At 45.9% G+C, this 21,261-nt stretch overlaps 1 protein-coding gene across 7 annotated transcripts in view; it reads right to left on the bottom strand.

Annotated features, from left to right (window-relative positions):
- ZNF667 (zinc finger protein 667) overlaps positions 1-21,128 on the bottom strand; it is a 32,001-nt gene extending 10,873 nt beyond the window's left edge. Inside the window, exons 1-6 of one of the 7 annotated variants that reach the window (XM_061173471.1) lie at positions 19,086-19,177; positions 13,142-13,302; positions 12,095-12,151; positions 8,209-8,300; positions 6,564-6,690; positions 5,165-5,257 (exon numbers count right to left, since the gene is read on the bottom strand). In XM_061173471.1, coding sequence (XP_061029454.1) covers positions 5,165-5,257; positions 6,564-6,690; positions 8,209-8,241 — 253 coding nt within the window. In that variant the 5' untranslated portion in view covers positions 8,242-8,300; positions 12,095-12,151; positions 13,142-13,302; positions 19,086-19,177. Of the gene's footprint in view, positions 1-5,164; positions 5,258-6,563; positions 6,691-8,208; positions 8,301-12,094; positions 12,152-12,324; positions 12,371-13,141; positions 13,306-19,085; positions 19,178-19,323; positions 19,669-21,102 lie in introns of those variants that run through there. The other 6 variants (XM_061173475.1, XM_061173472.1, XM_061173474.1 and 3 more) reach the window with 6 other exon arrangements.
- Positions 21,129-21,261: the final 133 nt, after the last annotated feature.

The raw sequence follows: 21,261 nt of genomic DNA, 5'->3' as shown, positions 1-21,261 counted from the left end.
CACTACATAATGATCAAGGGATCAATCCAAGAAGAAGATATAACAATTATAAATATATACGCACCCAACACAGGAGCATCTCATTACATAAGGCAACTGCTAACAGCTATAAAAGAGGAAATTGACAGTAACACAATAATAGTGGGGGACTTTAACACCTCACTTACACCAATGGACAGATCATCCAAAATGAAAATAAATAAGGAAACAGAAGCTTTAAATGACACAATAGACCAGATAGATTTAATTGATATTTATAGGACATTCCATCCAAAAACAGCAGATTACACGTTCTTCTCAAGTGCGCACGGAACATTCTCCAGGATAGATCACATCTTGGGTCACAAATCAAGCCTCAGTAAATTTAAGAAAATTGAAATCATATCAAGCATCTTTTCTGACCACAACGCTATGAGATTAGAAATGAATTACAGGGGAAAAAACGTAAAAAACACAAACACATGGAGGCTAAACAATACGTTACTAAATAACCAAGAGATCACTGAAGAAATCAAAGAGGAAATCAAAAAATACCTAGAGACAAATGACAATGAAAACACGACAACCCAAAACCTATGGGATGCAGCAAAAGCAGTTCTAAGAGGGAAGTTTATAGCTATACAAGCCTACCTAAAGAAACAAGAAAAATCTCAAGTAAACAATCTAACCTTACACCTAAAGAAACTAGAGAAAGAAGAACAAACAAAACCCAAAGTTAGCAGAAGGAAAGAAATCATAAAGATCAGAGCAGAAATAAATGAAATAGAAACAAAGAAAACAATAGCAAAGATCAATAAAACTAAAAGCTGGTTCTTTGAGAAGATAAACAAAATTGATAAGCCATTAGCCAGACTCATCAAGAAAAAGAGGGAGAGGACTCAAATCAATAAAATCAGAAATGAAAAAGGAGAAGTTACAACAGACACCGCAGAAATACAAAGCATCCTAAGAGACTACTACAAGCAACTTTATGCCAATAAAATGGACAACCTGGAAGAAATGGACAAATTCTTAGAAAGGTATAACCTTCCAAGACTGAACCAGGAAGAAGCAGAAAATATGAACAGACCAATCACAAGTAATGAAATTGAAACTGTGATTAAAAATCTTCCAAAAAATAAAAGTCCAGGACCAGATGGCTTCACAGGTGAATTCTATCAAACATTTAGAGAAGAGCTAACACCTATCCTTCTCAAACTCTTCCAAAAAATTGCAGAGGAAGGAACACTCCCAAACTCATTCTATGAGGCCACCATCACCCTGATACCAAAACCAGACAAAGACACTACAAAAAAAGAAAATTACAGACCAATATCACTGATGAATATAGATGCAAAAATCCTCAACAAAATACTAGCAAACAGAATCCAACAACACATTAAAAGGATCATACACCACGATCAAGTGGGATTTATCCCAGGGATGCAAGGATTCTTCAATATACGCAAATCAATCAATGTGATACACCATATCAACAAATTGAAGAATAAAAACCATATGATCATCTCAATAGATACAGAAAAAGCTTTTGACAAAATTCAACACCCATTTATGATAAAAACTCTCCAGAAAGTGGGGACAGAGGGAACCTACCTCAACATAGTAAAGGCCATATATGACAAACCCACAGCAAACATCATTCTCAACGGTGAAAAACTGAAAGCATTTCCTCTAAGATCAGGAACGAGACAAGGATGTCCACTGTCACCACTATTATTCAACATAGTTTTGGAAGTCCTAGCCACGGCAATCAGAGAAGAAAAAGAAATAAAAGGAATACAAATTGGAAAAGAAAAAGTAAAACTGTCACTGTTTGCAGATGACATGATACTATACATAGAGAATCCTAAAACTGCCACCAGAAAACTGCTAGAGCTAATTAATGAATATGGTAAAGTTGCAGGATACAAAATTAATGCACAGAAATCTCTGGCATTCCTATACACTAATGATGAAAAATCTGAAAGAGAAATTATGGAAACACTCCCATTTACCATTGCAACAAAAAGAATAAAATACCTAGGAATAAACCTACCTAGGGAGACAAAAGACCTGTATGCAGAAAACTATAAGACACAGATGAAAGAAATTAAAGATGATACCAACAGATGGAGAGATATACCATGTTCTTGGATTGGAAGAATCAACATTGTGAAAATGACTATACTACCCAAAGCAATCTACAGATTCAATGCAATCCCTATCAAATTACCAATGGCATTTTTTACAGAGCTAGAACAAATCATCTTAAAATTTGTATGGAGACACAAAAGACCCCGAATAGCCAAAGCAATCTTGAGGGGAAAAAACGGAGCTGGAGGAATCAGACTCCCTGACTTCAGACTATACTACAAAGCTACAGTAATCAAGACAATATGGTACTGGCACAAAAACAGAAACATAGATCAATGGAACAAGATAGAAAGCCCAGAGATAAACCCACGCACCTATGGTCAACTAATCTATGACAAAGGAGGCAAAGATATACAATGGAGAAAAGACAGTCTCTTCAATAAGTGGTGCTGGGAAAACTGGACAGCTACATGTAAAAGAATAAAATTAGAATACTCCCTAACACCATACACAAAAACAAACTCAAAATGGATTAGAGACCTAAATGTGAGACTGGACACTATAAAACTCTTAGAGGAAAACATAGGAAGAACACTCTTTGACATAAATCACAGCAAGATCTTTTTTGATCCACCTCCTAGAGTAATGGAAATCAAAACAAAAATAAACAAATGGGACCTAATGAAACTTCAAAGCTTTTGCACAGCAAAGGAAACCATAAACAAGACGAAAAGACAACCCTCAGAATGGGAGAAAATATTTGCAAACCAATCAACGGACAAAGGATTAATCTCCAAAATATATAAACAGCTCATTCAGCTCAATATTAAAGAAACAAACATCCCAATCCAAAAATGGGCAGAAGACCTAAATAGACATTTCTCCAAAGAAGACATACAGACGGCCACAAAGCACATGAAAAGATGCTCAACATCACTAATTATTAGAGAAATGCAAATCAAAACTACAATGAGGTATCACCTCACACCAGTTAGAATGGGCATCATCAGAAAATCTACAAACAACAAATGCTGGAGAGGGTGTGGAGAAAACGGAACCCTCTTGCACTGTTGGTGGGAATGTAAATTGATACAGCCACTATGAAGAACAATATGGAGGTTCCTTAAAAAACTAAAAATAGAATTACCATATGACCCAGCAATCCCACTACTGGGCATATACCCAGAGAAAACCATAATTCAAAAAGACACATGCACCCGAATGTTCATTGCAGCACTATTTACAATAGCCAGGTCATGGAAGCAACCTAAATGCCCATCCACAGACGAATGGATAAAGAAGTTGTGGTACATATATACAATGGAATATTACTCAGCCATAAAAAGGAACGAAATTGAGTCATTTGTTGAGACGTGAATGGATCTAGAGACTGTCATACAGAGTGAAGTAAGTCAGAAAGAGAAAAACAAATATCGTATATTAACGCATGTATGTGGAACCTAGAAAAATGGTACAGATGAGCCGGTTTGCAGGGCAGAAGTTGAGACACAGATGTAGAGAACAGACATATGGACACCAAGGGGGGAAAACTGCGGTGGGGTGGGGATGGTGGTGTGCTGAATTGGGCGATTGGGATTGACATGTATACACTGATGTGTATAAAATTGATGACTAATAAGAACCTGCAGTATAAACAAACAAACAAAACAACTAATACTAAACTTTCATTGGGTTATTTGTATGGAAATATGTTAATATAAATGTTTCAGACATTACATGAAATTTCTAAAAATCTTTAAAAAAAATAAATAAATAACAAGTGCTAGTGAGGATGAGCAGAAGTTGGAATCCTTGTGTACTATTGGTGGAAATGAAAAATCGTGCAGCCACTGTGGAAAATGGTATGGAGGTTACTCAGAAAATTAAAAACATAACTACCATATGATCCAGCAATCCTACCTCTGGGTACATACCCAAAGGAATTGAAATCAGGATCTTGAAGAGATATCTGTACTCCCATGTTCATTGCAGCATGATTCACAATAGCTAAGAGGGGAAGCAACCCAAATGTCTATTGACAGATGAATGGATAAAGAAAATGTGGTATATACATACAATGGAATATTATATAGCCTTAAAAAAGAAGAAAATCCTGTCACATACTACAACATGGATGAAACCCTGATGACATTATGCTAAGCAGAAAAAAGCCAGTCACAAAAAGTCAAATACTGCATGATTCCATTCATATGAAGTATCCATAGTAGTCAAAATCATACCAAGGGCTGAATGGAGAGGTGGGAAGAACTAGTATTTAGTGGGTACAGAGTTTCAGTACTGCAAATTAAAGTTCTAGATAACTCTTGGTCAACAATGTGAATATACTTAACAGAACATTTAAAAATGGTTAAGATGGTAAATTTAATGTTATGTGCTTTTTACCACAAAAAATAAACTCATAAATCTGTAAAAACAAAACAAAAAAAAAACCACAAAAAAATTTTAAAGACCCATAACTTGACCAACCAAAGAGGAATCTATGAGAAAAGGGAATGAGTTCTTGAAAAGCAGTCAAAATAAACAGTTATGGAAAAGATTTTTAATTTTTTTTTTTAAGGATTGAAGAAAATGATGCAAGTTTGATCATTTGAAATGCTATCATTAGAGAAATCAGAACACACTTTCTCTGAAGGGAAATATGAAAGCCGAGGCAGGGGACTGGATAGGTGGGGATGAGGCTATTAAAAGCTGAGCTTCTGGAACCGGAAGCTGGGGTTCAAACTCCAACTCTGCTGCCACTTCCTAGCTGGGTGACCCTGGGCAAGTCACCGAACCTCTCTGGCCCTCAGTTTCCTCATCTATAAAATAGGAATAATAATACTACCTACCTTATAGGGTTGTTGGGAGGAACCTGTACTTAAAAGAGTACCTAATAAGGAGCTTGTTAAATGTTGGTTATTCTCCCTCTTGGGGCTCATACTGAAGAGACTTGTGTTTTCTGCACAAGCCTGGGGCCTCTGAGGTGGAGAAAGTGTCTCTCAGCTATTATCTTAAAGATGCTGCCCTCTCATGATGGAGGGCACCCTTACAGAGAATGCCAGCTTCTAAGCCTTGGTTCTCTGTCACTCACCCAAGCCTCCGCGTCTTTTCACTGGCTCCACCATCCAGGGTGCTTTCCCTTTTTCCAATAAGGTGATCACATTTGGCCTCCGAAAGGAAAGTCCTGCACACAGGAAAAACACTGGAACTGAGCATGATGTGGGCACCACAGCTGTTAGAGCCAAGCTTTGTGTCAACAAAAATGGGGTTTATTAGTGCAAGAGGAGCACAGAGGATGTAAAGGATAGGCGGAGAAGAAGAAGGATGAAAGTTCAGTCATAGCCAGCAGAGTTATACATTTCTAACTCTACAAAGCCAACTATTTTCATGAAAAGTTGGACCAGAAACTCCTGAGGCTGGTTATTCAGCTACTGCCTTTCTGCTCCCAAGCCCACCGTTCTCTGATCTGCTGTAACCACACTTCTGTGCCAGTTGCTCCGTGTCAGCATCCACCAATAGGGGTACTGGTGGTTTCAATTTATGCTTTTCTTTTTTTCCCTGCACTTCCAGAACTAGCCTCATCTTGCACCCTCAGGAGGATAAACCAGGCAGTGCACCCCTCTCCTTCAGAAGGCTGAGTCCCTTCCTCAAAGTCCTAAAAACCCTAAACTCTTCCCTCTGTCCTTCCAGCCCTAGGATGGTGGCTGTGTCCTGCAGTTACCATCTGTGTCTAATATTCACCTTTTAATAGTACCTGTTAAGTCAATACTTTAAATTTTTTCTCTTAAAAACAACCCAGGTGTCCTCAAAAGGTTACATATATAGTTACCATATGACCAGCATATACCACTCCTAGGTATATACCCAAGAGAAATGAAAATATGCATCCACACAAAAATTTGTATGTGAACATTCATAGCAGCAGATTCATAACAGCCATACAGTGGATGAACAAGCCAAATGCCCACCAACTGGTGAATGGATAAACAAAATGTGGAATATTATTTCGCCATAAAAAGGAATGAGGTATTGATACACGCTACCATGTAGATGAACATCAAAAATATTACCTTAAGTGAATGAAGCCAGACACAAAGGACAACATATTTGATTTCATGTTTATGGAATGCCAAGAATAGGCAAATTCATAGAGACAGAAAGTGGATTAGTGTTTGCCTAATCTGGGGGGATTAGTGGGCAGAGGGAAATAAAAAGTGACTGATGATGGGTATAGGCTTTCCTTTGGGGATAATGAAAATGTTCGAAAATTGACTAGGGTAATGGATGCACAACTCTGTAAATACATTAAAATAATCACTGAATTGCATACTGCATATGGGTGAATTGTATAATATGTAAATTATACCTAAATAAAGCCATTAAAACAACAACAAAAAAAAACTGGAGTGGCTTCTGTTTTCTTGACTAGACTGATTGATTCATGTCCCACGATGGGCCAGCTGTGGATTATGGGAGCAGGAGAGCCTTACCGAGAGAAACCAGGTTCTGGTAGTTTTCCAACATGACATCTTCATACAGATCCTTCTGAATGGGGCTCAGCCGTTCCCACTCCTCCTGGGAGAAGTAGATGGCCAAATCCCCAAATGTGACTGGTGCCTGAAAGGGAAAATCACATGTCCTTTCACTGTGGGCTTGTGCTTCCACATGGCTGTAGAAAACGTTGGACTTCCAAACATGGGAGATACATGGTGCCAGGATTCTATTAAGGAAATATTTGCGGTTCTGAGATCAAAAGGGGCAGGTGTATTAAATAAAACACAATGCAACATGATAAAGATTTTGTTGCATAAAAAGCATGTCAACTTGGATTTACGGGGCACTGACAAAGACAAGGCATTTTTCTAAGTACTCTGCATGTACTGGCTCATGTTAGCCAGTGACTGGGGACCACAGCAACGTTACAGATGAGGAAACTGAGGCCCAGAGACGTGAGGTGACTTACAGAAGATCTAATAGCTTGTAAATGAAGGAGCTGGGGTTCAATTTGGGCAGTCTGGCTTCTGATTCATGTCCCTAACCACATGTGACTGCGTTATACATGGCAAAAGTTTATTTGCAGATGTAATCAAGGTTACTAATCAGTTGACCTTAAAATAGGGAGAGCAGCCTGGATTATCCAGGTGGACCCCATGTCATCACAGGAGCCCCTAAGAGCGAAGAATTTTCTCCAGCTGGTGGAAGAGGAGAGCAGAAAGGGAAGTCTGGGAGATGTGAAGGATGAATGGGATGTGACCTGTTGTTGCTGGTTTGAAGATGGGATGAAGGGAGCCACATGAAAAGCAGGAGGGGGAACTAATTTTGCCAATAACCGATGAGTTCAGAAGAGGACCCTGAGCTTCAGATGAGACCACAGCTGCTGACACCTTGATTTCACCCTTGTGAGACCCAAAGCAGAGGATCCAGCTAAGCCAAGCTGTGTCTGAACTCCAACCCACAAACTGTGTGATAATAAATGTGTGCTGTTTTGAATGGCCAAGTTTGTGGCAATAGGGAATGAATACACATAACTTAGAGGGCAAAAGTGTCTATTATGAGAAACTGCACTGAAGAGGCTTATTGTAGAAAATCACTTGATCATCTAAAGTCTTGAAACATGCTTATTTCAGGAGGCTGACTCACTGGCCTGGCTCCAACTAACTCAACCTGAACACAGGGTTATGAGGAGTCTCTTAGAGAGATGTCCTCCTTGTAAAAATGGGGTGTACATGTAAAAACAAAGCAACATCAAGAGATTAACTCTGGAGCACAGCATCCAATCCTCCTCTGCCCCAGCAGGTCCCACCTGGGCACTCATGTGCACCTCGAGATATCATGGTGGCTCTGGTCTTCTCTCTGGGGAGAGTATTCCTCCCAGCACAGGCAGAGACCCTGGAGATGCTGAATGAATAGGTGAACGGTCATGTGCACACTGAGAAAAAAGGAGAGGGGGCCGCTGAGTGGCTACCTGGGTCACTGGAGCCCTTCTCACGCTCCCACGCCCGGTGGTGGTGATGGAAGGAAACCAGGGACTATGTCTTGGTTGGGTCTCTGTGGGGTAGGATGTTCCCATGGAAGGAAAGCAAATGGTTTCTTACAAGATGGAACTTTCCCAAAGGACGAGGAACCACTACTTACCTTGGACTTGGACTTCCCGCGTGCAGCAGGCATCCTTTCCTCCCCCTTGAGGGTTTCAATTTGGAGAGGGGCAGAGTGCTGAGAAGGCGGGGCTGGGAGAGAAGAGAAGTCATGAGTCGACTGGGCCTTCTGGGTGGTCCCAGGGTCTCTAGGATAAGAATCCCCTGGCCCCACACCCTGATCACACACACGTGCACAGACATGCACATTGCGGGAGGTCAGAACATCTTCTGAAGCATTCCTGCCCCTTCTCAGGATCAGGGAGGGACCACAGCCAACACTATCTGTTCTTAAGATCGCAGGAGGCTCCAGATCAGGAGGCAAATGAGACAGGCAGACACCTGTTCTTCCATTTGACAAGGAATTGTGGAGTGCTCACCAGGTGCCAGGCACTGTCCCCGGTGCTGGGGAGAGAGCAGAGTTAGAGCAGAGAGGTACCGGCTCCCAAGTACCTTACATTCCAGCAGGGAAGACAAGTCCATATAGAACACAGTGTTTAAAAAAAAAAAAAAAAAAAAAAAAAAGAACACAGTGTTAGCTGAGATCACTGCTCTGCATGGAAGAAAGGACCCGAGCAGGGGATGGAGTGACGGGGTGGCAGGGAAAGGCCTCTCAGAGGAGGCAACATTGAGCCGAGGTGTGAATGCAGCGTGAGCCACCTGGGCGCTGGGAGAAGGGCATTCTGGGTAGAGGTACAGCAGGTGCAAGGGCCCTGCGGCAGGCACATGCTTGGCACGTGGAGGGAAGTGAGAAGGCGGGTGAGCTGAAGCAGAGTGAGCGAGCCGGGCGGTGGTGGACTCGGTGTCTGAGGTCAGGAGGGGCCGGATCACGAAGGGGTGAGCAGCAGCTTGGAATTCATCCTAAGCGTGAAAAGGCATCATGGGGGGCTGGTGGCTGAGCAGAGGAATGATGTGGCTGACCTAACGTTTCACACAGTTTTTCTCGGCGGCTATGCGGCCAATGAACTGGGTGTGTGTGGTGGGGGAGGGGCGAGGGGGACGCAACAGCTGGGGAAGGGACTCATTAGACAGCTATGCAGAACTCTAGAAGGGTAATCTCAATGGTGTGCATCAGTGGGAGAGGAAGAGGTGAGACGTCAAGTATCACCTCCACAGGAGGCCCTCTATCACCCTGAGTCACTCTATACCTGTGCTGCCCAACACATGCCAGCAGCCACTTGAGACATGGAGTTCTGGAAATAAGAAACTGTTTAATTTTGTTTCAATTTGTTTATTATTAAAATCCTAATAAATGATAAATAATAAAATCACTGAAGTAAAATTTATTATTAATCTAAAATTAAGAATTGATCCTTAATTCAGTTACTGGAAAACTTTTAAGTATGTTTGGAACAACTTGGGTGTGTGAATCTACTTTTCCAATGGTAAATTTTATGAAATTTAAATACAGATCAATTAAGTGTCTGGACTGAGGTGCACCATACATGTAGAAGACACACCTGACTTTTAAGACTCAGTTAAAAAAGAAAAAAAGAATGTAAAAAAATCTCACTGGTAATTGTTTATATTGATTACGAACTAAAATGGTAATATTTCAGATATACTGTATTGAGTTAAACAAAATGTATTATTAAAATTAACTTTAATAATTAATTTGTTTACTTTTTTCAATATGGCTTCTGGAAAATTTTAAATTCTGCCTGCATTATGTTTCTACAGGACAGCACTGCTTCATACTGTAGAGTCTACGCCATTCTACTGCTCCATTTTCTGAGCAGTACCCCCGGCTTCCTGAAAATGGCTTGTTTACATCTCCCCCATGTGACTTGGGCTCCATGAGAGCAGACACCTTAACTGTTTTGTTCACTCTCTCCTCCCGTGTCTGAGACCATGCCCTGTGCAGAGCGGTGCTCAGTAAAAATTACTGACTGACTTAGTAACCAGTCCAGAATGCTTCCTGGCATGCTGAAAGTGGGGTGGAGTGCAACCATTTTATGTTGAAACCACAGCACAGAGAACAGTTCTGACAGCAGTCATTCCAAGCCCTCTTGTCTTTGGAAAAGGGCAGGGTCTAAAAAAGACCAAAATGGGGACTTCGCAGATATGATGAAATGAAGGATGCTGAGGTGGGGAGATGATCCTGGATTATCCAGGTGGGCTCAATGTGGTCACAAGGCCCTTACGAGAGGGAGGCAGGAGGTCAGAGACAGAGAAGATGATAGAAGCAGAGTCAGAGAGAAAAAGGTCTGGATACACTGTGCCACCAGTTTTGAAGATGCAGGAAGGGAATGCAGGTGGCATCTAGAAGCTGTAAAGGGCAAGGTCACACATTCTCCCCAGAGCCTCCAGAAGGAACATGGCCCTGCCTAGACCATTTCAGACATCTGACCTTCAGAACTGTAGTAGAATGAACGTGTGTTGTTGTAAGCCACTAAGTTGGTGGTAATCTGTCACCAAAGCAATGGGAAACAAATACAGTGACCCTTCCATTTGTTCCTTCCCATTCATGTGCCCTATAAGTGGGCTTTTCTTCTCTTCTGTCAATGACCTGGTGCTTAAAAAAAATGCATAATTCAGAGGAATCTCAGGGATGCGCTAAGGCCAGATGAAAAGGGCTGGTTGGAGATCACTGAGGTTAGCCTATGAGGTCACTCCAACAGGGCAGAAAGGAGCTGTGGGACACCAGCCCTGCCTAACTCAGACTCACAGGTCCAGAAGGAGCTTGGAGCCCTGCCCTGTCTTCACCTGGGTTACAGGAAAGGGCTGGGTGGCCTGGTGTGTGTTAAACGCCTCACTCTGAAGTTGGACCACCTGGGCTTGACGACTATTTTTATTGGCTGTGTTACCTTGGGCAAATTACTTAGCCTCTCTGTGCCAGTTTCCTCCCCTGTTAAACGGGGACAACACAGAACTACTTCTGGAGTTGTTGTGAGGATTAGGTAAGAGTCTACATGTAATATCTGGCCTTATTTTCCCTCCCATGAGCTATGAATTCAGGTCTTACAATTCTCCCCTTCCTCACACTGGCCTCCTTGCCAATCCCTGAACGAGCTGCCACAGTCCTGCCTCAGGACCCCGCCTGCAATGCTCTTTCCCCTGTCTCAGTTCCTCATTCCCTTCAATCTTTGTTCTAACCTCACCTTCTCTGTGAGGCTCACCCTAACCATTCTATTTATTACTGCAACCTACCTCCGACCCTCCCATCCATCACCCCCCACCTCGCCCTTTCCCAGCTCTGACTTCTCTTTTCTCCACAGTTCTCCTCGCTAACGCACTATGCGATTTGCTTCTGGTGCTTACAGTCTGTCCCAGCCACGTGAGCATAAGCCCCATGTGCCCCGGACCAGGACCTGGCACGTGGAAGGGGCTGGCTAACTATTCGCTACCTGAATGACTAAATTGGCCCAGTAGTAAATACTTCCTTTACCATCACTTCTTCAAAGAGCCCTCCCTGGCCCCCTTAGCTGGGGTAGGGGCCTCTTGGACATGCAGTAGGTGCCACTTCATTACGTGAGAAACTAATTCTATTGTTACTACATCCGTCTTTGCCTTCACCTCCTGTTCTCCACTGCACGCCGTGAGTTGACCAACATTCCTGTGTGTAGCTGTGTGACCTTGGGCAAGACACTGAACCTTACTGGGTCTTTACCTTGATCCTTTATGTCTGCGAAAGGAAGGTGAAGGGCTGCTGCTGTGAGGAGCAGACAAGACAGTTATCATGGTAGCTGTATTTATCATTATTGTTGTTATCAGTGTGGCATGTGGCCAGTGCTGTGGGCTGTGAGTCTTCTGTTCTGAACAGTCTACTGTCCCTCTGTTCACATGCTCTGGGGAAGCCCTCAGGTGTGTGCATGTTAAATGTGCTCAACCCCTGGTGACAACGATGCCTCCCAGTTAATAATAAGTATGAGATAATAAGGACTTACTGTATAGCACAGGGAACTCCACTCAATACTCTGTAATGACCTATATGGGAAAAGAATCTGAAAAAGAGTGGATACATGTATACGTATAACTGATTCACTTTGCTGTACACCTGAAACTATCACAACATTGTAAATCAACTATCCCCCAATAAAAATTTAAAAATTAAAAAAAATAGTAAGTATGAGACTGAGAGCTGTACTGGATATTTATATGCATTATATGATTTCACCTTTAGAGCAAACTGACCACATGGGTTCCAGTTTCCATCTTGAGGATGAAAGAGGGAAGAAGACCTGCCCAATATCTCAGAGCTTTAAGTGATGAAGCCTGGGTTTAAGCCCCATCCACATGCAGCACAGTCTGCCCTCCTGGAGCAGGATAAGGGTCTACACGGCAAATACTCCCACTGTCTTCTCTGGCAGGGTTCGGGAGGTGTCAATGTGGCACCACAGTTACGAGGTATTCACCTTTGTTATATCAGAGTGCCACAGCACTTGGGGAGCTTTGGAGCAGACCCCATTAAGGTTGAGGAGTTGTTGCTCAGTGACAAACCGAGTGGCCTGGCCTTCAATTCTCTGTGCTGAGCAAGGCTTCCCTTGTGTAGAAAATGGTGACAAAGAATCCTGGATGCCTGAATTCTCTCTGTATTCAACCTTGGGACAGTGATGTGCTGGGTAATTTGCAGTGTCTGCCTATTTCCATGGTGTACATACTCCCACCAGGGCCCACTGTAATATAGCAAACTGATGTCACTGAACATGGAACTGGGGAGAGGTGTGCACAGCGGGTTCACGTGAGGCGGGGCAAGCCAGCTCCAGCACTTCACTGACACGTGGCCTCTGAGAACTTTTGACTAATGTCCCTGCACAGTAGAAGAGGGTTAATGGCTAGCTCTGTGGCCTGAGAACACCCCAATGCAGCTGCCCCATAACATAAAACTCTTGAAATCTTCTGTTTTGTTCTGAAACATCCATATAACTTTTGCATCCTACATCATGATAAATCTGAGTCTGTGTTAATATAAAATCATGTTTTAAATCCTTTACCAGAGTCTTCCCTTCTGATTCCTCAAGTAAAATGGATTGCTCCAGGAAGTGGCAACGCATCCATCCTCTGGTTTCTCATGGCGGTTTGCCCTTGGCGCGCACCCCAAGGTGAAGGAGCACGATTCTTGTCCACAAAATAATTTTCTCCAAGGAACTCAGCACTGCTGGGGAGAAAAGAACAGCAGTTTGATATTAGATAATCCTGGATTCAAAGCTTGCTTCTGCCAATTATTGGCTGTGGGAGAGCTACACAAAGCCTGTTTGCTCACCTGTGCAATGGGGTAAACAAAACCTGCTTCACCCTTAGCTGTTAAAAGTTTACATGAGATATCTTCAGCAACAGGCACACGGTTATTTCTTGCCTTCCTTTTCCTTTTTAATTCAGTATATACCACGCATCACGAAGGAAGCCTGACACTAAGGGGGCTGAAGTAAGAATTCTCACACAGTGTTGGTTGGAGAGAAATTAACAATATCTTTAAGACTGAAGGTGCACATACCCTTTAACCCAGTAACCTCATTTCTGGTATTTGTCTTCAGACGTCCCCGTATGTGTGTAAAATGGCAGGGTCTGTAGGAAGAGGCAGTACAGTCCTACAGTGAAGGGCATCCATCTGGAGCCCGGCTGTCTGGGTTCAGCTTCCAACTCTGCCACCCCCTACCTGTGTGACCTCAGACATGCTCCCTGTCTTCTTTGGGCCTGAGCTTCCTCAACAGTCAAATGAGGCAAATAACAATGATGACTCCACAGGGCTGTTGTGAAAATTAAATGAATGAAAACATGTAACACACTTAGAGCAGTGCCAGTGCTAAACAAATGTTAGTTTTTTTATTATCATTATGTTACTGAGTCCAATCTCATAGTGCTCGTCCTACGACAGGCCAGTAAATCGAGAGACGAGTTGTTGGGGCAAGGACCAGTGACTTTATTTGGAAAGCCAGCAGACGGAGATGATGATGACTCACGTCCCAAAGAATCATCTTTCCTGAGTTAGAATTCAAGATTTTTTTATACTAAAAGGGAGGGAAAAAAGTCAAACATTTCAGAGGGGATGTGTTAATTTCTTCCTTCCTGCAGTCATTCACAGGTGGGTTTGGTCAGGATGTTTCCTATGGGCTAAACAAAGGTATTTTAGCTTAATGCTCATTACCTGGGAGGCAGGGTTTCCCAGAGAACCCCATTATGTGTAATACAAGCTTATAGCTAACAGCCCTTTAGTGATTAACTTATAATAGAATACAAAGGTTCTGGGACTTCCCTGGCAGTCCAGTGGTTAGGACTCTGCACTTCCACTGCGAGGGGCACAGGTTCGACCCCTGGTCGGGGGAACTAAGATCCCACATGCCTCGCAGTGCAGCCAAAAAAAAAAAAAAAAAAAAAGAATACAAAGGTTCTTCCCTATTACAATTACTACTCCTATCAAGAGATTGGAAACAACTGCCCACCAATAAGAAAATCAGCGAATGTTACACGCACATATGGGATACCGTGTAGTCCTTAAAAGGAACAAGGCAGCACTACCTCAGAGGTTCTTTATTGGGGGTAATTTTGCCCCCGGGGGACACTTGCAATGTCTGGGACATCTGTGGTTGTCCCAACTTGGGGGTGGGGGGTGCTCCTGGGATCTAATGGGTGGAGGCCAGGGATACTTCTAAACATTCTATAATGCACAGGACAGCACCCAGAGCAAAGGACAATCTGGCCCAAAATGTCAACTGTGCTGAGGTTGAGAAATCTGCTTTACATGTACTGTGTGAAATGATCTCCAAGATATGGTGTAATGAGGAGAATAAAGGTATAGAGAAAATGCTTAGAAAAAACAAAATACAGGATACGAATACATGAGTTTAAAAAGGAACAGACAAGTTCTGGAAGGGAAATAAAGAAGTTCGTAGCAGTGATTGTCCCTGAAGAAGGGAACTGGGTCACTAGGCTTGGAAACTCAAAACTCACTTTTCCCTATCTACGCTTTGGCGTTCTGTATCATATATGTAATTACCTTTTCAAAACACCATCACCACCACAAATAAAGAGGCTGGATCCCACACCACCTCAGGGCAGCGCTGTAAACCTGGCCTCTCTTCCGAGCCCCAGACCTTAGGGTGGGAAGGGGCTTTGCAATTTAGCACAAAGCTAAATTCCTGCTCCTAAGGTAAGGATGGCTAGAACCTGGATGAGAACAAGCTTAAAGAGTTACTGGAGGGACTCCCCTGGTGGCACAATGGTTAGGAATCCGCCTGCCAGTGCAGAGGACACGGGTTCGAGCCCTGGTCCGGGAGGATCCCACATGCCGTGGAGCAACGGGGCCCGTGCGCCACAACTGCTGAGCCTGCGCTCTAGAGCCCGCTGCTACAGCTGCTGAGGTCCTCACGTCTGGAGCCCGGTGCTCCGCAACAGGAGAGGCCACAGCGATGAGGGGCCCGTGCACCACAATGAAGAGTGGCCCCTGATCGCCGCAGCTAGAGAAAGCCCGCATGCAGCAACGAAGACCCAATGCAGCCAAAAAATAATAATACTAATAAATAAATTAAAATAAAAAGAGTTACTGGACAGTGGCCATGCCTCCCCTCGGGGCACAGCACCCCTGTGATCCTGGGGGCCTGTGCTGGGTGTTGAGTTGGGGGTGGGTCCTGACATACCTGAAAGCCAGCCATTAATGCACCCACACATTGCTTCCATTCAGCCAGAGTTTGTTTTTGCTATACCACCTATCTAGTATTTTAAGATCACCTCTATCCTGAACCTGCCAGCCCCAGAGGCCGGGGATATAGAAAGGTACTTTCTCCAAAGACCCAAGCCCAGCTATAGCAGAAAACATAGGCTTTGCATCTGAATGTCAGGTCTGCCCTTTCTCTGCTGGCACGGGAACAGATCTGATTTCCTCACTTGTAGGATGGGGCTAGGAATGTCCCTATTGCAGGGAAGTGCAGCTGTCGGGACTGCCTTTGATAAGATATTGAAAGCACTCAGAATTAATTTCTTTCATTCTGAGAAGCCCCAGAGGAGCCCACAAGCTCTCACAGCTGTAGCTCTCAACCCTGTTTGTACACAGGAATCTCTTGGGAGCTTTTTAATAAATACTGATAGCTGGGCCCCATGCCAGAAGCATTAAGTCAGAATCTCTGGGGATGGAGTCCAGGCATGTCTTATTTTTATCTTTTAAGATTTCTAAATTATATGCAAGGCCATAGTTTAGAACTACTGCCCCAGTCTCCAAGACTCAGTCGTGGGCTGGAGATCTGACCTCTCCCTGTTAAGAGTCCAGACCTCAGCACGGGGGAGAAGAAAAGTCTTTGATAAGCTCAAAGCCAAACCCTTACAGATTCCCTGATCAAAGGATTCCAAGGAGTCACTGATGGTGGCCATTCTTGGCTTTGGAGTTGACTGAGATGCCCATGGGAAGCCTGGGTGTCGACACTGAAAACAGCACCCACTGTCACCCTGTAATCCCTTCACCCTGCTTTCCTTTTCAAAATAATTACTGCCACCTGTTATAAATTTAAGTTCATCTCTCTACTAAATGCAAGCTCCAATGAGTAGAAACCTAGTCCATCCTGACTAGCAAGGTGCTTGGCCCATGGCAGGCATCTGACTGCTGAATGAATGAGTGCCTCTCAGAGCCTACCCAGGTTGCAGGCCTTGGACACCCTTTTTTCTCATCTCAGAAACATTATCCCTTTATCACCTCTCTCATCCAACCCCCTTGCTCTCCTCCCCACCCTCACGCCCTGAAAATGTTCATGGTGTGCCCTCATCATGGTCCTGTACACCAGTGGTTCTCAACTGGGGTGATTTTGTTCTCCAGGGGATACCAGGCTGTGTCTGGAGACACTTCTGCTTGTTAAAATCGGGGCAGCAGGGGTATGCTACTGGCATCTGGGGGGTAGAGAACAGGAATAATTCTAAACATCCGACAATATATAGGACAGCTCTCCCCCGTCTCTCAATTATCTGCCCCAAAGCATCCAAAGTGCCAAGGCTGGGGCTTCCCTGGTGGCGCAGTGGTTAAGAATCCACCTGCCAATGCAGGCGACACGGGTTCGAGCCCTGATCCGGGAAGGTCCCACACGCCGCGGAGCAACTAAGCCCGTGCACCACAACTACTGAGCCTGCGCTCTAGAGCCCGCGAGCCACAACTACTGAAGCCCGTGAGCCACAACTACTGAAAGCCCGCGCACCTAGAGCCCGTGCTCCGCAACAAGAAGCCACTGCAATGAGAAAAGCCCGCGCACCGCAACAAACAGAAGCCCCAGCTCGCCGCAACTAGAGAAAGTCCACGCACAGCAACGAAGACCCAACGCAGCCCAAAATAATTAATAAATAAATAATAAATAAATTTATTAAAAAAAAAAGTGCCAAGGCTGAGAAACCCTGGTCTAGACACGGAGATGTCTCCAGATCGCTGTGTTATCAGGAGATACTCCTCCTCAGTCCCTGCCACTGGGTCTTGACCAGTGGGCTTCTCAGAATGAAAGAAATTAACTCTGAGTGCTTGGGTCTTGACCCCACAGGCTCCCTAGGGCTATCTCCATCTAGGAAGACCCTCTGTTCGTGCCCTCCTAGGACCCCGACTAGAAAATTCTGAACCTAAGCTCAATTTAGCCTTTAGGATTACTTTATCTCTTAACCTGCAACTTTTTCTCTGAGGCTCCACTTCTTGCTTTTCTTCCTGTGGATTTTATTCTCTGGGTGTGGAATCCTTGGGGTTATTAGGTTACTAATAAAGCAATTAGCATTTATTCGTTGCTTACTTGTGTCAGGCACTGTTCTACTTAACGCTCACCACAGGCCTAAGATTGGTACTATTATTATCCCCATTTTGCAGGGGAAACTGAGGGTCAGCAATTTAAGTGACCTCTCCCAAAGTCACACAACAACTGAGTGATGGAACCAGAAGTCCCAGAGTCCCCCAAGCTACACCGGTTAGGAAGCAGACACACAACCATACGCAGCCTCAGGTCCCAGAGACCAGGGCAGACACTGCCCTCCCTTCAAATGCACGAACGCAATAACAGACAACAAGGCGCAGCTGGGCTACTGGGGCACCGCTTCGCAGCTGGAAGAGGTCAGATCCCCAGCTCTGAGGAGGACTGCTCAATCTCAAGTTCAGAGATGCAAATTTCTCCAGCGTTCACCACCGCGCTCCTACCTCTGCACGGGGACAACGAAAAACGACCACCAGCACTCCAACAAACACCCAGCACCTACACAGGGCTTGGGGGGTGCCAAGCTCGGTACGGGGTATTTCACTACGTTACCCCATTTATATAACTTTCCCAAAACTGACGCCGGTGTTATCCTGTTTCACCGAAAAGGAAAGCCTCCCACAACCGCACACATACTTCCTTGCCAGGCGCCTGTACGCCCGTAAAGCCGCTCAGAATCCTCCTCACAGGGGTCCTCCTTCCACGCTTACAGGGAGAGAGACACCTCGACAGCGCAGTCGCACACCGCCACACACTCACAACCGCAAAGCCACTGCAGCTCAGTCATACAGCCACCCGGTCAAACCACGCAGCCACTCCAGACGGCGAAAAACGGCCACCTACATCAGTCGGTCACACACACACACACACACACACACACACACACACGAACGCGCTTCAACAACACAAATTCTCACAGCCACACTCACATACCCACTCCCGGCCCCCCTCCCACAGGCGCAGTCACCTCTTCCTCACATAAACACCACAGACCTTGCGGTGAAATACGAACATGGTCCTGAGGCACGTCCCCGTCACCACACGGCTGGCTCCGCCACAGACACACGCAGAAACGCCACAACCCGCTCTCCTCTCACAACACAGCGACGCCACCACACGCTTCAAACACAGTCCCTCACCTCACACTCCGTCACCACACAACCAGACAAAACCCCACAGGCGGTCACGGGCGGAAAATTCCAGGCAGCCGTGGGCGCACACCCACAGCCACACTCACCCTGTCCTCCAGGGTCGCGTCCCGGCGGCGCCCACACCGGCAGCTGCGCAGGCACAGCGCGCTCCCCGCGCTCCCGGCGCCTGCGCACTCCCCTCCGCGGCCCTCGGTCGGCACTGGCTGGCCCCGCCCCTTCACGCTCGAGACACGTCGGCGAGCCGCGGCCCCGCCCCCAGGCGTCCACGAGAGCGCGAGGCCCCGCCCCTAAATAAAGCCACGCGGTGCGCAGGCGCTTACTCACCTCTCCCGGGACCTTCCCACAGGCACAGACCTGAGGCCCCGGCCCCCCCACACGTCGGCGTACGCAGGCGCGCTCGCGCACTCGGAGCCGCTCTTGGGGGTCATCGCCGCTCGCTTGCCCGCCCGAGGCCCCGCCCCTGCACCAGCCCTCGGAACACGCTGCGCCGCGCGCACGCGCAAGGGCCGCCTAGCGCTTCCCAGGGCCTCACTTGTTGCTGTCCTTATAAAATCACGTAGATGTTTTCAGGTGCTGAGGCCCTTCCTTGATCCCTTCAACCACACCCAGCCTCCCCAGCATCCACACCTACACGTTCCCGTCCGGGGGCTTCTAGCCCCAACACCCTCCCCTTTGCCCCTGGAGCTCAGGGGGGGTTTGGAGCCAGGCTCACCCGCGGACGGTAACGCACGCGCTCGCGCGTGCGCACTGCGAGCTCAGGCTGCACTTCCCAGAAGCCTCCGGGACGTGGCGCCGTTCAGGACGGCCACGCCCGGATCGTGAGGTTGAGGGATCCCGGCCCGCGCTGGCTCCGATCTGTCCGACCCGGACACGAATGGACCCAGGAGAGGGGCGAAGGGATGTTGCTCCAGGCCAGGGGTGGGATATCGCTTGCGCCTTCTCTGAACGAACAGCCCCAGAGTCCTTTGCGCGGCGCCTTTCCAGGCCCCAGACTACATCTCCCAGGAGCCCCTGCGGCCCGTTTCCGCCTCGTGTAGTGACGCGGCTGCGCGTCGGCCGGGCGGGGACGCGAGCGACCTCCTGTGGCGGTGTGTGAGGTGACCGCGAGTCTGTGAGAGAAGACGGGAGGTGTGAGCCCGCCCCTGAGGTCTGGGCGTGCGGGTCCCGGGTGGTCGTTGTGCATTTATGTGTGTGAGGCCCAGGTTGTGTTAGTGTGTGTATGTGTGAGGATGAACCTTTGTGAACGCGTGTGACCGGATTTTTGTGGTTGTGTACCCTTGTGTTTTGCGTGTGTGAGAAACCCAGTTTTTGTGGTTGTGTACGTGTGTGTGTAAATTCATTTTGAATGTGTGTGCTCGTGCACCTCGATGTGTCATGTATGGCTGTTTTTGCGCAATGCAGAGCTGAGCAGTTGCCACAGAAATTGGCCCGCAAAGCTTAAAATACCGACTCTGTAGATCCCATTTTTTGTGGTTGCGTAGTTGTCTGTGGACCCGCAGATAGTGAATGTGTGTAGAAGCTACCATTTCTGGAAGTGTGCGTTTGTACAAGTATGCGTGTGACCCACTTTTTGTGATTGTGTATGGGAAACCAGTGTGTCTGTGTGTGTGTGTGTGTGTGTGTAGTGATCCAATTTTGCGTTTTTAGAGGTGTGTGTGTATGTATAATTCTGATTTCAATTCCGGTGTGTGGATTTTTTTCCCCCCACCATCAAGCAATTTTCTGAAAGCAGCTGGGAGTCCCAACAATTCAACTCAACTCTGACACTGTCTAGCTGGTGATAGAGGCAGATTCCCATAGGTTAATTAAAGGCTGGGTCCCCAAGATGCCCCCATCCCCCACAGGTGCCAGTCACAAGTCCAGGTATCACCTGTGCTCTGACTGACCCTCTATAGATCGGAGGTTCCAATGACTGCCGCCCCCCCTCCTTGGGTTTGATTAGTTTGCTAGAGCAGCTCACAGAACTCAGAGAAGTGTTCACTTACTTTACTTACTAGATCACCCACCAATTTTTATAAAAGGATATAACTCGGGAATGGAAAGATGGGAGAGATACATAGGGCAAGATATGTGTGGGAAGGGGCACGGGGCTTCCACGCTTACCACTCTTCCAGTGTGTCCATGTGTTCGCCAACCTGGAAGCTCTCTGAACTCCATCCTTTTGAGTTTTTGTGGAGGCTTCATTACTTAGGCATGATTGCTTAAATCATTGGCCGTTAGTGATTGAACTCAGTCTCTAGCCCCTCTTCCCTCCCTGGAGGT

Source organism: Eubalaena glacialis, chromosome 18 (genome assembly GCF_028564815.1).
Source record: "Eubalaena glacialis isolate mEubGla1 chromosome 18, mEubGla1.1.hap2.+ XY, whole genome shotgun sequence".
NCBI classification, from domain to species: Eukaryota; Metazoa; Chordata; class Mammalia; order Artiodactyla; family Balaenidae; genus Eubalaena; species Eubalaena glacialis.
The sequence above is the reverse complement of the archived record's forward strand: the minus strand, read 5'-3'. Positions and strand labels throughout refer to the sequence as shown.